This window comes from Nestor notabilis, unplaced genomic scaffold (assembly GCF_000696875.1).
Source record: "Nestor notabilis isolate BGI_N333 unplaced genomic scaffold, ASM69687v1 scaffold9962, whole genome shotgun sequence".
NCBI classification, from domain to species: Eukaryota; Metazoa; Chordata; class Aves; order Psittaciformes; family Psittacidae; genus Nestor; species Nestor notabilis.
The window spans coordinates 16,961-37,457 of NW_009916962.1; the positions used below are offsets into that span (position 1 = coordinate 16,961).

Here is a 20,497-nt window from a genome sequence, read left to right on the forward strand (position 1 = left end):
TGAAGATCTTTCATACTTCTATCCAACATCAGAAAAAGCTTCTTGCATTCTAAACCAATTTCTCATTAGTCCTAATCTTCACATTTGCTCCTGTCAACTAGCTGTTTATCATAAAGCCCAAATGTTTTAAGTCTTAATCTTTAAGAGCTGTTACCAGCATTACATACTTTAGTCACATACAAAAAATAAGCAAAGCCTGCCCTGCACTGAAACTCAAATACCGCATTAACAAGAACAAATATAACCTTCAGACAGATGCACATCCCATTAGTCAACTCCACAGTCTTTCCATGTTCACACTGCTCCTCAAAAACTCCTCTGGCACAATACACCACTTGCCTGATTATAATCGGAATAGAACTGCACACAGTCTTCCGTAAAAGTCTTCACAGTGCTAATAAGCTCTCCTCTGAAGTTTGGCTGCAAAGCAATGAGCTCATTCTGCACTTCATTTGCACGGACTAGCAGTTTTTCCCAAGTGTAGTGCAAAGTATCCACCTTTTCTGTCTCTTCCTTGGCCACAGGAAGACCGTATTTGTTTAACATAGCATAGGATTCCTGTCAGAAGATTTGATTGAGATACACGAAATGGTAACTGAAGTTAACTTTACACATATATGAGTGTTAATATTTAAAATTTTTAAGAACAGAGATTCACATGTTTGGAAAACAAAATCTGATCTTTATACATAGCAATTGGCAAACCAATACCAAACTGGAAGAAACATCAGAATTAAAACTAGCTAGCTCTCCTTAACAACTTACCTTTCACATAGCATTCTGTTTTCTGATAGATTATTTCCACTAGTGCAATCTGCCTGTCTGAAAAGTTATTTCTAGTTAAAGTACTCCTGAAATTTACATATTTTAGTTTTATTTTAATTAGAATATTTTTCTGATCCATATCTTTAGTTGTCTGCTATAACCCAAGCTGAATATTATGGGACGTGAACCATGAGAAAGCATCTAAGCCGAGGTCTTCAAGTAAGTGAAGCAAACTTCTATTCTACAAAGACCTTTAAAGCCCTGCTTCATGTTATCAACAAAAAAAGCATTAGGAAATCACATCAAAAGTTACCACAACTAATATGTTGCAACTATTTCAAATGCTAAAATTATTCATCATTCAGAATGAGGAATCTACTTAAAAATGTACTTGATGTAGATTTGTTTCTTCTGAATACTGATCTTCACTTATACCACCAATGTATAAACACTCCACACACTGAAACCCTTAGCCAAGTTTCACAGAAAACACTACTGGAATTCACTTACTCTAAATTAGCATAAGTGGGTAGCAATGAATCTTATGGCATAACATAATTTTCAGTTCATCTGAAAATTTTTATATAAAGTGGAATTATTTTCATTTACCTTTTCCAGTTTGATGAAATTGCAGACAATTTGCAAAAACGCAAACATAACTGTCTGTCTGCCAACCCACTATGTGAAAAATACATCAACCTCCATTTCAAAAATCTGAAGCATGACTCCCTGTGCCTAAGGGCTCAAGGCTCCTTCTTGAAGAACTGGAAGCTTTGGAATCTTTGGCTACCTTGGTTTTTGCCTTAGCTCCACATCACATGGCAAACCAGGATATATCTTAGTAGTAATTTCCAAAATGTCATTTCCTAAGAAATCCAGTTACCTATGAAAATTTCACAGAAGGTTCCAACTACAGATATGCTTTGCTTTTCACCATAATCTACTTGTCCTATTTTTGCTCCATCACACAACTAGGGAGACTCTCACAGCTTCTAAGGCTGAGATACAGTCCTTCTTAGCTGTGTTCTGCAGACTATGGAAAGGTTCTATGCACATTTACATTATTTGCACATACAAGTACATACTGCATACAGATGTTTAATAAATATACTCTTTAAGGAAGTCAATCATTTATGTTAATTTCAGCCCATGATATAGCTGATAAATCAATCACACATATAATCAGCTTCTTCGGTAGTCTAAAAAAAAAAATATTATACAGAGAGAGGAAAATCAATGTTTTTCATACAGACTTCTTCCACAAGAAGCACCAAAAGGTTCCACAAAGTATTAAAAGCTTTCTTGCATTAAATGCGTGTATCCTCATCTTCCTTTCAATGTAATCACTCAATTTCTGCACTATTCACTAAACCACTTTCACCTCAAGCCTACCTTTGTCAGAGTTCCACACAAAAAAGGTTTACAGAAACACAACAGGTCTGTCAACAAATATTTAACACATATTAAATCATACTTTTTCAAAGTGTACTGTTAATAACCCAGAAAATAATTGCTCTGGTGAAACAGCACCCATACATGCAACATTCCTGTTAACTACCTCAATAGGCCCAACTTGAGAGTCTATGGAGATCTGTAGTTCTCTGATCTCTTTTAAAGCTGCCATGGCTATTCTTATATCATCCAGATCCTTGATGTGGCGATTTAACTTCTTGCCAGTTTCCTCTATAAAAGTCAAAATTGCTTCCATCTCTGTTCGGTACTTCTTATTACAATGACGCCCCAGCAAAGTCACCCAGGCTTTGGTTTCTGCTCTCAGTGCTAGCTTCAGATCAGCTAAAAACATTGAACAATTAATAGATATTTAGATATTGCAGATATTTTTTAAGATGTACTTTTAATCTTTTTGTAATATGTGTTCTCTTTGGTCCCAGTTCTTCTTTCAGTCTAACTATCCATGTACCACATACAGAAAAGCATGAAGTTGCATTCACACCTTTGAGTGGTTTATAGGATTGATTGCAATTCAGGACTGCTTTCCTCCTAGATCTGCTCAGAATGTACCATCTTTCCTACTGGAAAGACGAGGCCGCACTCCATACTTGTTATCTTGTTTGTATATCATTATAGACATTTCTGTCCTATACATCACTAACAAATTGGTCAATATTCTCATCTAAGTTTAAAATCTTTTCAAAAACTAATCTTGAAAGAAAAAAAAAAAGAAATAATGTGAGGGGAAAAAGTAAGAGTCTTATTATGGAAGCTGAAGAAACAGATCTGACATCTAATGAAACCAAATGGTCCATCAACCATTTAATTTTTCTATCTAAGCTTTGTCTGTAAAATCAGTGGAACCAAGTGACAAAAAAATTTTAGAGAAAAAATTGAAGTCTTGCTGAGTTGCTGTCCAATTTTGCTACAATCTGATCCATTTCTTTAATGTTGTGACATAAAATACAAACTTCTTCCTTTCAGTTCTCAACAGAAAAGTCAAAAATCAATACCAACACAAGCATTACATAAAATTCTATTAGGATATAATTTCAACCATGTTACCTATTCATTCACTGTGCAGAGCTCACTTGTGTCCCTTTTTATACAGTGCCTCTTCCTATGCTTACCTTTCACACTCGATGGTCTTTCTGATATATTAAATATCAGAACTACCTCACCTCCACTGAGTTTCAACAGCCACCTTGTTTCTCTAGTTCTTTGCCTTATGATATAATCAAAGACATTTGGTTGAAGAAATTGTTCTGCTTCCTCAGATTTGACATCCACTGCAAAATCATTTGCATGCATTTCTTACAGTCCATCATAATTCCTAACTGTTCTTTCTGTTATACTGGTGTAAAATGCTTATGCAAAATTTAGTCAGGTGATGTGTAACCTGAGCTATTTGATTTGAGGCCTGGCTTTCATGACAAAAAGGGAATCAGCAAAAACACGCATGTTTCACTTTACCAGCTGTGTTAACTTGAACGCTTTTCAGCAGTCTCATTACATGCAACCAGGCAAGGAGAAAAGCAACACATATCAAATGTAGCGTCTTACTCCTATGAACCTATGAGAGTCAGTGACAGAAGGATAGGCAAACATCTACCATCCACTCTGTAAGTGAGCAAAATATCCAGATGGGGGAAGAAACTCCAGCTGAACCTCACAGATACCCTTGCATTAGTGTTTTGTTTGCATGCATTTGCAAAACAGCAAACAGCCATTTCCTCTTTCTCTGTTTCATCTTTAACCTAGTTCACCCATGCAAAACTGAATCTCTCCTTTTGGGAGTCAGAAAGCATACATCTCTAGAGAGCAGTGGAAAACTGAACTCTACCGGTGTACAGTGCAATAGCTCCCACGCAGATGTATTCAGGTTCAGAATTGATTTTCAGCTCCAAGTCTTGGAAATGCAGAATTTCAGATTCAAAATCAGACAGTAATGGGTTTCCCATCATTATTTTGTCAATGGTTTCCTCCTTGTCCCTCTGCCATAGGTGGTGGTAACAACTGAAACTCTCCAAAGCTGTAAGAACTTCCTGAAACACATTAGAAGTTCAAAGAAAGATTCTCAGTATTGGAGGTATAGATTACACCTAATTTCTTAGCATCTGCTGGTTGGAATACATTAAAAACTATGGTGAAGCAGGCTACATCACCTCACGAAGTAGAAGGCAGCTGGTAAATTTATGCTAAAACAAACTCCATTAGCAGTCACAAACCTTGACAGGAACAGTATGCTAATCATGTTGAATTTGTCAGATCAGTTACAGTTTTTTCCAATGAAGTGATTCTTTAGTCAAAATCCTAGGAATCAGTGGAAAGTGAAACACTCCATTAAGACTAGTATAGAGTACACTTGTCTTTACCTACCCTTACTGAACTGGGAAATGAAATGTGAGCTCCAGGGCCCAACATGGCAAGAACAGTTATGAGACAAAATTTATTACATGTATGATGTTGGTGATGTTAATATTAAATTCTACACTCAATTCGGGTATCTTTGATTTTAATATTATTAAGGAGTGTGCAACTATTATTTTTCTGGTTCTCAGGAGTTTGGAAAATATCAAAGTGAAATCATTGTCACTTCATCTAATTAAACAAGTAAATGAGAAGTTGTCCTGGGTTCAGCTACAGCAGTCATTTTTTTTCTCCATCTTAGTAGCTGGTGCAGTGCTGTGTTTTTGACTTTCAGTCTGGGAACAATGCTGATAACACCGATGTTTTTAGTTGTTGCTCAGTAATGTTTACTCTGACCAAGGACTTTCTCAGTCTCATGCTCTGCCAGGGAGGAGGGGAAGCCAGGAGGAAGCAGAGACAGGACACCTGACCCAAACTGGCCAAAGGAGTATTCCATACCACAGCACGTCATGCCCAGTATAGAAACTGGGGGGAGTTAGCCGGAAGGCCCAGATCGCTGCTCGGGTCGGGCTGGGTATTGGTCGGCGGGTGGTGAGCGGTTGTGTCCTCTCCCCTTGTTATTTCTCTGATCATTATTATTGGTAGCAGCAGTGGTTTGTATTATACCTTAGTTACTGGAGAGCTGTTATCTCAATCCGTGGGAGTTACATTCCTCCGGTTCTCCTCCCCATCCCTCTGGGAGCGGGGGGGAGGAAGGAAGTGGGGGGAGTGAGCGAGCGGCTGTGTGGTTCCAAGTTGCCAGCTGGGCTTCTTCACAGAAATGAATGCTACGAGGGATAATCCTCATCATGACTTACGATAAACATAGTGTTTGCAGGCATTTAAACCTGGCTAAATGATAAGTTTCCAATTACAAAATATTGAATATTAAAATAACAAGGTAGCTATCTACCATTATCTTATTCTTCAGCATAGGCCTGTATGTCATTGTGCTTGCTACACTTTCATACCACTGAAGTTACAAGGCTTTGAGACAGAAATTTTCACCTGGAAAGGCTCCATTGCAAGGCTGGACTGGCCCCAGGAGGGACTGATGCAGAGTTCCCCAAAGAAATATCAGTTCAATACCTACAGTTTACTAGAGAGTTCATAGAACAAGAAAAGGGCAAAGAAATTATGCATATCCCTTAAGCTACCTCCTAACCTTCAATAACAAATCCTGTGCAGCACTCTACAAATGCCAAGCCAACAACCAGTTTTCCTCCAAAACCCTTCATTAGCTCTTCATAATGGGCCAGAATTCATGCTGGCTTCTTTAGAATTTCTGTGAATAAAACCGTACTTAACACACTTGCACAATTACTACCAGTTCTATATTAAATACACACAAGTCAGCTAGCCCTAGAGATATTTTATGTTGTTTTCAGCAATTGGAGATTTTTAATCAGATATAATTTTCACTTTATGTAATATTTGGAACCTCAAATTTTTTAAAAGAGTACACAACCCGTGGTACACTTTCAAAAGGTATTTTCAAATTTGCAGCCATATGTTTTCCATCCACCATCCTATGTTTTTTCATTTGTATGATTTGTCACTTAGAATGTCAAAAGTAATACATTAATAACCCTTGGATAGTGATATTAAATTAACATCTTGATTGTCTTACCCTTTTTGTAGAATTGATAGCAGTGCTGAGTAAAGATACCAATTTAATAATTTCTTTGTTCTCTGAAACACTCTTGAAGTAGTTCTGGTTTCGCACCGGATCAGGCAAACTGAGTGATGATACATCTGACAGACTATCTATAAAAACAAATTCAAATACAAAAGCAGTTTTTAGGAGAGATATATTGTTCAGGCCAAGCAAATCCCTGTAGAAAAACCCTAATGATCTATTTTGCAATAAACATGCATTTTAAAGTTAAGTGTTCTTATTAATCAAAAAAGAAACTAGAAGTCTAGATGGCCAATATAATTGCCACAAATTAATAAACCTGTCCATTTTAGGAAACTTGCTTCATCTAGGCACTCTGTCAAATTTGGAACAAGTTCCACTCCAATCTTTCAAATATAATATTTCCTTTTCTCCCATCTCTCCCCAAAGGTTACCCTGCATACTTCACCCAAGTGATTTACTGATGTGTCAGCAACAAGCCAATCCATACATTTTTTTAGTTTCTGAAATAATGTGGGATAGATCACAACTGACAATATGAAATACAAATTAACATTAAATCCAAGAAGATGATCGTATCCAGCCCTCAAAAGGAGAGAAAAATATAAGGAAGGTCCATTAGTTAGCAAATGCCCACAAGACTGAACTTACTATAATTTATTTCATCTGTGCAAGAGAAATTCTTAGTTTTGAAATAACAATTTCATTTCTTAACAAATTCAAGCATTTCTTTCCTAATTTTTAGGTGTACAAGAGGGAGCTAACCTAAAAGGACTTGATTTATATTTTAAGTACCTGAAGTACAAAGTAGAATAATTAATTTGGTCTAATTCTAAACCATTTCAGACAAGAGAAAACTAGCAACCAAAGATACCATCTTAAACTTTCATGAACTAATGACTTCCATATCTTAATTCCGTGTCTGATCACAAAACAGATTAGTTTAAAACTTTTAAGAAATTTCAGTCTGTTCAATCTCTACACAATCTTCTCTCCAGCCATGCTGCAATTGATAGAAATATTTCAAATACCAGGTTGTGTTGAAGTTCAACTTACCCTTTGAATAGGAATCTTAGCACAAGTTTTATGATGCTATTTAAACATGCCATGTTACAAACCACACCGACAAATTGTGAAACATCTTTTGTGTAGTGATAGTGACTATAATTGTTCTCCAAACTCATTCACAGTTTCTACTGGACTGGCCAAGCTGGCACCCCAACAGCTTTTCACATGTTACAGAAAACCCAAAGCAGTACAACACTGAGAGGCACAAAAAAAAAATCCCTTTAGTCAAATCCACACAAATACAAGTATTCTCAGGTAAGCCTGGTTTCTAATCACAAGGAGAAGCACCGGTATTGTTATACCCTATTTCTTCTCCAAGGTAGTTTAAAATCTATGAAATCTTCATTCTACCACTTTTAATGCATTTTGTATTTAATATCCTTTCATATATTCTGTATAAAGCACATTTACTTAACATTTAAATTGAGTGATGTCAGAGTTTATAATTACCATGGATATTTTTCTTTCCAGACTCTTTCATTCCACTGTCAGAATCGCTGTCTCTGCTCTCACACCGCAACAAAGTCACTTTCTTGTCTAACATATTCTTCTGAGGAAGAGATAAAATTTCATGTACTATTTGCAATATTTTTGAAACATTACTTTTAAGCGAGGCTGTTAAAGACACAAACCTTTGATATTCTCTCCATGCTCCACTGTCCAACTCCTTTCATTACTTTCACAATACAATCTACAGTTTTATTAAGCGTCTGCTGTACCTCATCCAAAGAAGGTGACATGATGATATTAGGGATAGATAAGTTAATACTAGTCCTAATTATAGGATGAGCACTTCTTTTCTGCATAGAAGCATTGTCATTTTCTAAATGAAAGACAAAAAAAAATTTGAAAGGTTGTGTAGATTTTTTTCAAGATGTCAAACTATGTACTGTAATGATATAAACCAATATATATATCCTAGTGTTGAGTACAGAGTGCAATTCCTTAAGAAGAAAAGGATTCCTGAGTAATTTACAAGATGTAAAGTCTACAGCAGCACAAGTGAAAACTGCTATTTCTCTCCATGAAGCTCTTCTTCAACTTGTTCCATGCAACTAAACTCTGAGAGCAGAAAATTTTGTTATCTGGCTTGTATTCCCTATCAGCATATTAAATCAGGCACAAAACCTCATTAGAATTTTGTAATATTCTGTGTCTTACATCGTACAGAGACCAAACAAAAATGCCTTTATATTTGCTTCCTAAAAGTATGGAGCAAGAAAACACTTCAGAAGAGTGTTTCATAATAATGTACAGAAAGATCTGAAGGTAATTAGTAAGATTACTTACACACCTCTTTCTCTATTGTTTTTTCATACCATTTTATGGAAAAGTCAAGGTCAAATACTTGTTAAGTCAGCTCCAAACATAATATCTGGCTTCAGAACAGTACAGTCAGTCCCAAAAGAAACATCATTGCAATGACACATTCCTAGTGTCACATGAAAAAAAATCCTTTGGAAATATACCATATTATCAACGGTGATTTAACAAGATAGCTTATTCAAACTCCCTTTGGTTTGCCTTCTTTTACATATGTGGCTCTTTTTTTCTATAGTTCTGGGATATTATGTTTACGTATTTCTTTTTATGAGCTAATAAAGCAAAGTATTGCAATATAGCCACCTAAGAAACTGATTGTGGAAGATGCATGGATGCGCTTGCGTATGGTCTCCAGAGTGTTTCGAATGACTTTCAAAAGGGCATCAATATTACAATGATTGAAGTAGGAAAGCAGTTCATTGGCTTCTTCCTCTAGTATTTCTAAATCTGTTCTCTTCTTCTTCACTGGAGGAGACAGTCCAGCCCATATCTCGCTGGAATTGTGGGATGAAGTCAAAATTTTTGGTCTTCTTTCCTCTTCTGTTGCTAAAACATCATGTATCTAGTTAGTTAAATCAACTTATGGGACTTAAAACACAATAAAGCAACAGCTTCACAGGTCTCTGAAAAACAGCGAAATGTTACAGAAGTGCAGATTATACTCATTTGTAATCTGTACCTTGGTGTAACATTCCTTTCACTCCTATCCATCTTCTCTACTCAGTACAGCCTGGCATGATTTAGATATTATTTCTTTTATTCTTTCTCTAGGAATTAAGCAAAGCCCGTAAAGCAGCTGCTTCTGTGGCATTAACATTCCAACATGCAAGTTAGACTGATAATATTGACCTGTTTAACAGATGATAAATGATTGATAGATGATCTGTTATCCAGGCAAATTCAAACAAAAGTCTTTAGACATTAGATACTGATTGATACTTCAGTCAGCTAAGCTACAATAACCCCCAACACACACTATCAGCATGCAAAATAAACATAACCACAGGGCTACAATAAAATCTTCTTACCTGTATATTTTCCGCTTACTTCACCAGTGGGTACAACTGACTTATCTTCTTTACTGACCTGTACCTCAGTGTCAAGTAACATGTTAATCAGCTCATTAGCAGCATCTTCCACCAGTGAGCTTTTTAAATGCAAAGTCCGAGAACCTCTTACACAGAGCTCCTGTTATCAAACAAAAACAAACGAATACTCTTATCTTCCCAGTTCTCACATCTATTTCACAGTCACAGCAGCCTTCATTAAGGCAAATGTCAAGGCTTCAGATTTGTGAAAAACAAGATCAATATACAATACAATTTTTAAATTGGCTTGTTCCAAACTATTTATTGATGGATTTTTGTGTTGTGCCAAAGACTTCATTGAAGTCTTTCAAAATCGCTGTGGCTTTTTCCCTAAATCACATAGCTATAGTTAATATAATGAGTCAAGGTTTATAAAGCCTAGTTCCATTAAAGGGTTCCCAAAAGTAAGTGCTTCTTAATTTTCTTAACTTTCCAATATAGATGTGCAAGATTTAACCTTTCTTTAAAAATTGTCATTTTACGTTACTCAGCTGTGCCATGGGAGTATTAGCCAATCATATTTCCTATTTATAAATATATAGGAGATAAAAAAAATACCAAAATCTATTAGAATAAATAAGAAAATTATTAACTGGGGGATAAAGAATCAAAGAATTAGATTTAACAAAATTCAGAAATGTATTAAAGTGTTGTTCAGGGGTGTTTTAATACTTATGGTAAAATTGATTAAGTATGCTTTAGCAAACCCTAGTTTTTAACTATAACTGCCTTTTACTTTTTTTATTCCTTGTTATCTCCTATTTCTTTAAGCTTAATCAAACCTGACTACCTCCATTTAATTAAAAAATGAATAATCAGAAAAATTAAATCATTAGAAAGATTCAGTTATTTCCAAATTTTAATACAGAATCTTTGATCTTCCTATTGATTCAGTCTAGCTGAGAGAGAAGCCATATCTGATTTGCAATATCATAACTACTCCTAAACAAAGTACTTTGAGGGTTTTTTCCACAGTCTAACTATTTTTGTTACAGTGATTTCTTTAGAAACTTAAGGACACTTGTTATGTGATAGAACTTATTTACAGTCCCTTCTAATTAAAAACTACAATAAGCTTACAAATGGTGTTACTATTTTCATTGTACCCATAACTGGGGTTAGTATAGCACTTGTTCTGCTAACCCAAATTCATTTGCTGTTGTACTGTTGTTATTGCTGTGTAGCAGCTCACGTTTTCTTGCAGAAGATCAAACAGTATCAGTTATCACACAATGTTGAGAAGTTATTTGTGCTCACACTCACATATTTTTACTCCATTTAATATAGTATTATCCCTACCAAGAAAGCACCAGAGAGTGAACAAAAAAACTTTACAAATTGTGAGACTTACAAAATAACCATTCACTGCATAAAACAGTAAATATTACTTTGTATTTAGTAACAAGGTGAGCTGTTAAAAGGGACAAAAGAGGAAAGGTCAAAAAATTAAGTACAGTAAGAAAACTTTAATTTATAGTATTTATGCCTACAAGAGGCCAGGGATGGGGATTATCTACATGATCTTCTACAATCTTTACTAAAATAAAATTTATTTCAGGATAAAATACATTATATCCTGAAATGCCAAAACACCTCACTATTGCCTCATAAAATCATTCTGACATTCAATTTTATTACTAGCTTAATCAGCTTTCTAACTGACTAACAACTGCTCACAGCTAATCCTTCTCAACATAACAGTATTTTGATGGGGTGAAGGAAGGGGCCATTTCCAGAATAACTTCACCCGGGTATTTCTGATTATATTTTGCACATCCCATTACCAACTCAGGAGAGTTTGGGATTAACAAAGATATTCAGTGCACAAACATTTGCATAGCATTTACTCTCCCAGGCAACAAAGTGCACTCGTTATAGAGCTATTCACAGGCATCAGATGGGCAATTCCCTTATTTAAAGGAATTAAACTAAATAACAAGCATCAATGACAAAAAAAAAGATACTATCACAGAGGAAAAACACTTCAGTAGAATAATATCAAAGCATAAAAGAAATATCATACAGTAGTTGGTTTAACAGTAATGAAATCAGAAAAGAACATCTGAACTCAGACCTCGTTGCACTTGGTATTTTTGTTCCTTTTTAAAGTTGCAGCTAAGCAAGTGAGGATTCCCTTTTTTCACTTTCCCAAGCATGTTTCATTAGTTCTGCACTGGTTTTATGTCATAAAAACAGGAAAATATCTTAATTCAAAGACATCAAACTCCTCTTTATGAAATTTTTATCTAATAACCTTAGTCTTTTGAAGAAATTCCTCACAGCTCAGTGGTTCATCATCTGGCAACTTACAGAGTGGTACTCTAGTCATTTCTTGAAGGACAGCATCAATACGAAATTCAACCAAGTCATTCACTCGATCAAGCAATAACTCCAGACCAGCTTTTGAAGCAAAGAGAAGATTCAAGACAAGCTTAGAACTTTGAAACAATAGTTTTTGCAGTGTTCTGCTGAAATTTTTACTTCAACAAACTATCATATTTAATTTTATATGAATTCTACACCTTAGCCAGCTTGTTTCAAATATCTAAACTTTTATGGCAAGGTTCATCACTGAAATCATAATTAATTTTTTGCATAGCATATGCACACCTAGCATATGCTATCCGTATCCTAGAAGATAACAGGCAAAATATTATAAATATGTATCAGATGAGCTCATACTACATGCATGTTAAGAGTATATGCATTTCAAACATAAAGACATCAAAATGCAGTTCAGGCCCAGGAATACTACTCCTCCTACAGATTGAACTCATTACCACTTGGAGAGCCTACTCACAACAGAAACTTTTGACAAATAAAACATCTATCCTTCAAAAGAAGTCAAATAATAGTCAACAGAAAACAATCATTAGAATTTTCACAGTTTAATAGCAATTTGCTTTCAATGCAGAAATTTAAATACCAGCCTGTTCCAGACTGAAACTACTTTTATTATTCAAAATTAAATTGAGTGTAATGTCAGGTTAGCATCCAAAATGCATTTTAATTTGCCATTTCGACTAATGAAAATTCCCACTATAACATTTCAAAAAACAAAATCTATTTGATGTAGTAATTAAGCTGAATCAAAAGGAACTTGGTCTTTTCAGAAACAATACACATCTCAGTGCAATCTTGTGATAATCTTTTGAAAAAACAAGCTCATCTGTTTCTAAAGCTATTGCCCAAGATGTGTATGTATTGGTTTTAAAGACACTGATGTTAAAAAAAAAAAAAAAAAATTTGTACATTATAGTAACAAAAGGTAAGATTAGGAAAAGTCTGAAACCTAGGAACTCTTTTGAAAAGTAATCATTCTTTGAATTCAGAATACACAGGACCTTTTGCCCACCACTTTATGCTTGGTTTAATCCTAACTGCCACCCCTTCCATATTAGTAAAAATTTTACAAGTATGTGAGACAATGAAGGCATTTTAAAAAGCAGAGGTTTCATAAAGGATGGATGAAAATTCTGATTTCTTTCATGCATAAGCCAATTAAGTTAACCATATAAGGGACAGTAAGTCTAATAATATAGCTTGCATTTGTATAGAAACAAACAAGCTGAAGTTAATGGAAAGAGGCAAGCGACTTACCTAGCTTGTAAAAAACTGAATTAATATACTTCTCTATATTCAAGGATGTCCATGTCAGTAACATTAGACCTGGCTGAATAGCATCATCTACATTTGCTAATCGAGGAGCCACCAGTTGCTCAATAGGGTGTTGTATTTTCAGTTTAATTCTTTTATATTCTGCCAGCATCATCTGAAATGAACAGAAAACTAAAGCACTAGATAATACACACTGATTTGAACCTCTCCACGTTATCCTTGGTTCAGCTGTAACAGTTACTAAGCTGGACTTAAACCACAGCACACATACACATATTTATGGTAATTTAAATTAAGAAAATTCCTCTGCATTTACTGATAGGAAGTAGTAAATTAATTCCTTATTCTGCTTTGCTTATGCATGCTGTTTTTTGCTTTCCCTGTTAAATTGTCTTTATCTCAACCCACATGTTTTCTCTTTTAACCTCCAGATTCCCTCCCCCATCCTACTGTGTGGAGTAAGCTACCGTCTGTGTAATGGTTTCCAATGCATCTTTAACCTGCTGATCTAGTTCCGTGTTTTGCATAACACAATCCTTGCAACAACTTTGACTTAATATAACTTCATTTTTTTCCTCATTTCAAAATCAAGTATCCCTTTGAAGACACAATTTTCTAAACACCTATCTTTGAATCCTCGAGTCGTCAAGAACCTTGTCTGTTCATAGGCAGACAAAATGACCAAAGGATTTGACAGATGAGAGAAAGGGAAGTTTTAGCTTCTCTTTTTAAACTATTCTACAGACATCTGTGTAAAACACTGGTGCAGCAACTATGCTGCTACTTGCTGGATGTTTTACACCTTTTAAAGGCATACCACCTATTCCTTTCACCCAGCTATCCTCTCAAAACAAAGTTTAAATAATGGTGACTCTAGTATTGGATGAGAGATAGATTGCTTATCATTTAGAAAGCAGGCAACAGAGAAAGGCATCTTGTAAGCCTCCTTTCCTTCCTAGCCTCATCTCTTTACCAAGTTCTGCAGAACTTCCCTAAACCCATGCATCTTTGAAATGACTTCACAGAAAATACAGTCAAGAAATTCTTTTTAAAAGTGCAAGATAGTCATAGAGATAAAAAAAAAGATTTTCCAATATTTTCTTAATGCATAGTAGTTGATCTTCGTATTTTCTCTTCCATATGTATAGAACTTGGACATCTTAATGTAGATTACACATATATAAAATAACTAAAATAAACTCACGTGCAAATTGTTGATAATCTTCTTATACCAGTCTCTCTTCTGTTGAATATTACGTGCAAAAGGTGGGATTTCTAGGTGCATGTGAGACATGCAATCTGTTTCTTTGATTAAAGTTAATATTTCAGGGTCAAAATTCACAAATAATTCTCCTGTTTCTGGAACTTTTACCAAGAGACATGCTTCAAGTCCTCTTTTAGTTAATTCAATCTGCAGGAAACAAAGCCATCATTCCTGATCAGACAAACCAGTACAACAAAATACTTTGTTTTGGACATAAATATCACTTTGGCAGATACAAAAATCATATATTGCTGACGATAAAGATTGATATAGTGTGAATCAAGAACAAAACTTTATTAGCAAAATCTGTAGGTACTCAAATGCTTAACAACCAAATTAACTGTCCTTTCTCCCACAGCCATTTTTCTGTTGGTTCTTGGATATCGTAAGCTGCATTCCACAGTACAACATCAAAAACAGAGCCATAGACTTTCTTAGTCCAATCCTCTTAAATCTGAACTCTCATTTCCTTAAAACTTATTCCATATTCCTCTGTAAGGCTGCACACAATCTCTCTGATGAACTAAATTATTCTCTGATAACTTTTTCAGACATCTTTTGAATAAACATATCCTCATTTCCCCTTTTGCTTGTTTTCCACTACCTAACAGATACACCATGCACCAATCTTAATGGAACTACCAATTATATTCAACTTCTGGGCAAATTTTTAAAAAGACTAAAATTAATGTTTCTTATAGATTCTGGGTTTAATTTTTAAAAGGGAAACCCTATCACACTATTGGTTTAACTGCCCTATTTGAATATTAGAATGCCATTTGTTCTCCAAGTGATTAGAAAGGACAGTGTTCATAAGACCACCACACGTGGAAAATTTGGCTGATACCAAGAAGAAATCATGTCTTAGGTAGGAAAATCTTTCCTACTTGAAAAAGTTTGCTGCTATTCCTATTTACAGTTGTATTTTGCTGACATAATTTTATTGTTCTTTATTTACTTCTCAAATTTCGTATACCACATTACACTTGAGATGGAGCTTTTTTTAAACAATAGTTTCATATCCCATTGATTTTTTTCAGCATACATCTTTCTTTTTTATGTAACAGACTGAAAATTTGCAATCTCTTTCAGTGTCTAAAGTACAGTTGACTATACTGCTTGCTTCAGCTGTATCTTGTATTATCACTGCACTTTATACAGCATTTTTCAAGAAACTACCTAATCAAATTCTGTCAGTGAAGTTGTCATGCTCTATCCAGTAGCATCAAAGTCATTCAGCACAGCTGCCTTAACTAGGAGCTGAATAGTTTTTTGCACAGTTCCCCAGAAAATCTTACTGCACTCCTAGTTATTCCCATTATCCATTTCTTCCTCTCTCACTTATGGTGGGTTTTTTTTCATGGAATTTTCATTATTAAGATAATAGAAAACAGTAACAGAAGTAGGGAGTACACTGAAAACACAAATCTTACACTGCCACAGAACTACAGGAATTTTCACACTTTTTTTATTTTATTATTTTGATATGTCCAAGTTGAACATCATTGGCTGTAGCACAAAAAATAGTTTTAAATCTTAAGCTATTACCAAAAAAAAAAAAAAAAAAAAAAAGAAGTTAATGGGTATAAATAAGGTGATAATCAGCCAGTGACAAACAGGCAAAAGGAGGGGAAAATGTTCAGCTATATCAGAAAGTGCCACTAAGCTTAACTATTTCCATTGCATAGGAGAATAAAAAGTAGTAGGACCTACAGGCCTATTTCCGTTTCTTTTGTATTCCCCACAGTACACAGCCTCCCTCCTCGTTTTCCTTTTGTTCAGGAATAGAGCAGGAGCTCCATCTTGTGTTCCATGATACTCATGTCCATATCCGTCTGCACTCCTTGCCTCAAGAATAGAGCGGACTACTGAACGGTAGCCAAGGGGTTTTGCCACATCTGTTGGACATGTGCATTGATTTTAAAACGGATGTACTTATCCTGTATTTTCAAGGCATGTATGCTCATATTAAAACTTGAAATTGTGTTCAAATCTACCTCCCTTTGTTCTCACCTAATGAGTGTAAGGTTGGAGCAGACTCAGCAAGTTTATATGGCTGCCAAGTGCAATTTCACCTTTCTATAGGAGAAACCAGACATGTACTTTTAGCACAGATCAGAATTAGACCACAGATCATTAGGACCTCACAAGGGAAAGCACCAGTTCAGGGGAGATGCTTTGGGTGCTACAGTTATTTTGTAAAAGATGAAAGGAGAATGTATGTGACTGCTCCATCGAGTCATGGTACATGTCATAAAATCTGATCGCTAGATCATTTAACCAAAGGACACAGATGTAGCTACCACATTATACTTTTCCAAAATAAATATTTTTCATTATAACCTTTTAGTTATAATGAAGTTTCAATTGTTCCTAAATTCAGCTACAGGCAATACAGACACTGTTTATTATAAAGTACCTTTTGTCATTTCATCCTTCACTTAGGAGGCATCCTGAGTCTAAAGCTCTGTGTACCTGACTACTGTTGTTAAACAGAGATTTCTTCACATTGCTATAACCCAGTTTTTCATTGAGGCCTGACACAACATGAATCCTATCTGGTCTGTAAAGCTAGGTGTTAGTAGTCTACCAACAAAAAACCACCAAGTCTTTTATTTTTTTTTTATTTTTTTTAAGATATCCTAATCAAAATCAGCTGGTTTACCTGCTGAAGCCATTCCCTGTGGTAGATCACCTCAAACTTCACAAGAACTTTTGCTACTCTGTTGTAGTTGCGGATTACACGCTTGCCATCTGGTGTCTGAAGAACAGTTGGGTGTTGCTGGAAAGACTCCATGGGCTCCTGGATCCTACGGAATAGGTGGCGTGCCCACAAGATCTTACCAGCTATTGGAGGCAGATTACGAGACAGCGGAGGGTCATGCTTCTGCCTAGTGTAGATCTTACAGACTGTTTCTATGTCATGACCGTAGTTTTGGAGTATTTTCTGATACTTGTCATCAATGCCAAGATTTGGGATTTGTAATCTGCTTAGAAAAATAATAATCACTTAAAAATTCTATCAATACTTCTGAAATTCTCCTGATGCATTGTTGTTCCAGATTCTCTTGCATTCTTTACATAATAACTACTTTAGCAGCAGAGTTTTCACTAAAGCTTGAAAAAAATGCTGTAGCAACCTGATTCTAAGCAACCGAGATTTAGACCAGATGATAAAAGTTTCCAAGTAAGCCTACACATTTTCTGTTTTGTCACTGTTTTCAAACATCGAGCTAAAATTATGTGCAGCAAACTGCAACTAATCCACCACTAGCAGTCTACTCCATTAAAGAGAGTATTACAAGAAGACTGATGCAATAAAGGCTGAGGCTGCATTGCAACAATGTGAATTTATCAAAAAAAGTTTCTCTGTTAACTAATATAGGCATTTTATTCTCTCCTAACTGCACTGCATTAACAAATTAATGTTATTGTTCAAGGACGAAGATAAGGTGAGTATGCTAGCAGCCATAAAGTACTCCTGTACTTATGCTATTTTTCGGAAGATTAAATACAAAGTCCACTCATGTTTTGCATTTTCTGATTAAAAAAAAAAAAAATAATAAAAAAATACAGGGTTTATTTATCCACACTGTCAGGAAGGCATCCCTTACAGAGCTGGACAGTTGAGAGAAGGTTGAGCTGGTTTTTGTTTGTATTTAAAGGAGATGCCTTCTGCTCTGCCCCCCCATTTCCCACCATCCTTAAAACGTTATTTTTTATTGCCTGGCAGAATTCCAGCAATCTACATAGGACATACTACCTTTCAAATTTCTTCAACGTGTTCAGTGCTCTTTCAGTATTCAGAATATTTTCAAAGGTGATGTCCATGAAAATCCTTAATTGATCCTGGAGGAGAGCAAATAATTCTACAGCAGAGAACTACAGAAGGCACACACCTCAAACACGCCTGGTATTATTTTACAGGATTTCTCATGCACTATATTAGAACATTATTTATACAAAACTAACTCAAATAAGTATCAATTTTCCCCTTCTTCCTCCCCTCAAGAATTAAACAAAATACAACCAACTTTCAAGGCATTGTCTTTTTATGTTCCTTCTGAGGCTGTGCAACCAACAAGTTTTTGTACACTCAGATGTTCTGCCATCTTCTACAGATACCCTTTCCTTCCACAAACTTGTGATTTCAGAACTATGAGAAAGGTAATTATCTGACTTATTTGTGCTTTTTGTGTTAAACTTGCCAGCAAACTTCCAAATAAAGTACAGTAATGAAAAATCCTTTCATTTGGGTCCCTCAAGGCCCTTATTGGCTTATTCCATGAAACTGGTCTGAAAGTCAAATAATAAATGCAAACTTTAAAGTGGAGATACATTAGAATAATTTTTCAATTTCAGAATATAAACTTTGAGATTTGCATAATTTGCTTGGTGGTAACCCAGAGGTATTTTTGTTTTCATGAGGATTCATTCATAAATTAAAATATTTGAATCATAAAACATACATGAAGATCATTTATTTCTTTGCAAAACTCTTCATAGTCTTGGTCAAAATCAATATTCCGCTGATCCAAGAAATTGTAATGCCTTTTCTTCATGATGTCAACTGTGCTCTAAACAGTGTCACAGAAAAAGAAAATCACAAAAAAAATTGTCTTATCACAAAGACTTACCACACCAAAATATTTAGCACAGTGTGCTGTGCACATTCTCATTTTACCTTTGCCATTAGTTCCCAGTTATTTACTGAGCAATATAAGCAGATTGCTTACATAACATTTTCAAGTTGGTGCAATGGTCATATGAATTACATTTATATTATTTACTTCTGTTTTAAGTCAATTAGAACTGACAGAAAGTCCAGACTCCTGTTTTCCCTCAAAGACATTTGTTATCCATTAAATATTCTCTTACGTAGTTCAACACAGAATAATATTTTCACATTAGTATCTTCCATCTCCTTAAATTAACTGATTCCATAGAAAAGCAGACTGTTTAAAAGACACAGTAAGAAGCAGCACATCACCAGCCCAGCACTTTTTATTCCAGGATTCTCTTACATAGCTGCTGTCCACTCAAATGAAAGTACATCTTAATCAGCATCACTCTTGAGCTGGACCATTGTTCAACATCCTAGTAGTTTACCACAGTACAGCTACAAAACTCAGTATATTTTCAACACAGCAGACGTCCATCATTTTATTATAAGTCAATGGAATTTCACTTTTATTGCTTTGCTGTAAATAACATTTCCATCTTTTCTTCTAAAAACAAGCAAATCCTAGATAGCAACTAAGCAGTAAACACAAACAACTGCAACATAATAACTTCCTATTGTAAATATTTTTCAAATCATGTGGTCAGTCACATAACTGTAGCTATGGTCCATATCAAATACTTCAGTACTGCTATTTTGTCACTATTAAAAAAGTACAATCACTTTATGCCATTTATGCCTATGGGACCTTCCACATAGTATTTTCTACCAAAGCATGTGTAATTTCCCCTCATCTATGCACTCCTACCCACCAAATGAAATTGATCTCGTAGCAGCATTCCAATACCTGAAGGTAGAGTACAAGGATGCCAGAGCAGGACTCTTCATCAGGGACTGTAGTGATAGGACAAGGGGCAATGAGTTCAGACTGAAATAGGAGAGGTTTAGGTTGGATAATAGGAGGAAATTCTTTCCTGTGAGAGTGGCGAGGCACTGGAAATAGGCTGCCCGTCCCTGGCAGTGTTCAAGGCCAGGTTGGACACAGCCTTGGGTGACATGATCCAGTATGATGTGTCCCTGCCCAAGGCAGAGAGGTTGGAACTAGACGATCTTTAAGGTCTTTTCTAACCCAAACCATTCTATGAGTCTATGAACTAGGTCTCACACAAAGCTCTTATTTTAGAACTTCA

At 35.4% G+C, this 20,497-nt stretch overlaps 1 protein-coding gene across 1 annotated transcript in view; it reads right to left on the reverse strand.

The window, feature by feature from the left end:
• The window catches only part of LOC104413763 (dynein heavy chain 5, axonemal-like), a gene marked incomplete at both ends in the record, with an annotated part of 33,815 nt that extends 14,612 nt beyond the window's left edge, over window positions 1-19,203 (reverse strand). The window contains 14 exon segments of the mRNA XM_010024850.1: window positions 340-558; window positions 2,324-2,559; window positions 4,061-4,262; window positions 6,257-6,381; window positions 7,784-7,883; window positions 7,966-8,156; window positions 8,960-9,235; window positions 9,709-9,844; window positions 11,999-12,144; window positions 13,345-13,516; window positions 14,567-14,773; window positions 17,292-17,613; window positions 18,390-18,475; window positions 19,096-19,203. Coding sequence (XP_010023152.1) covers window positions 340-558; window positions 2,324-2,559; window positions 4,061-4,262; window positions 6,257-6,381; window positions 7,784-7,883; window positions 7,966-8,156; window positions 8,960-9,235; window positions 9,709-9,844; window positions 11,999-12,144; window positions 13,345-13,516; window positions 14,567-14,773; window positions 17,292-17,613; window positions 18,390-18,475; window positions 19,096-19,203 — 2,526 coding nt within the window.
• Between the last annotated feature and the right edge of the window lie 1,294 nt (window positions 19,204-20,497).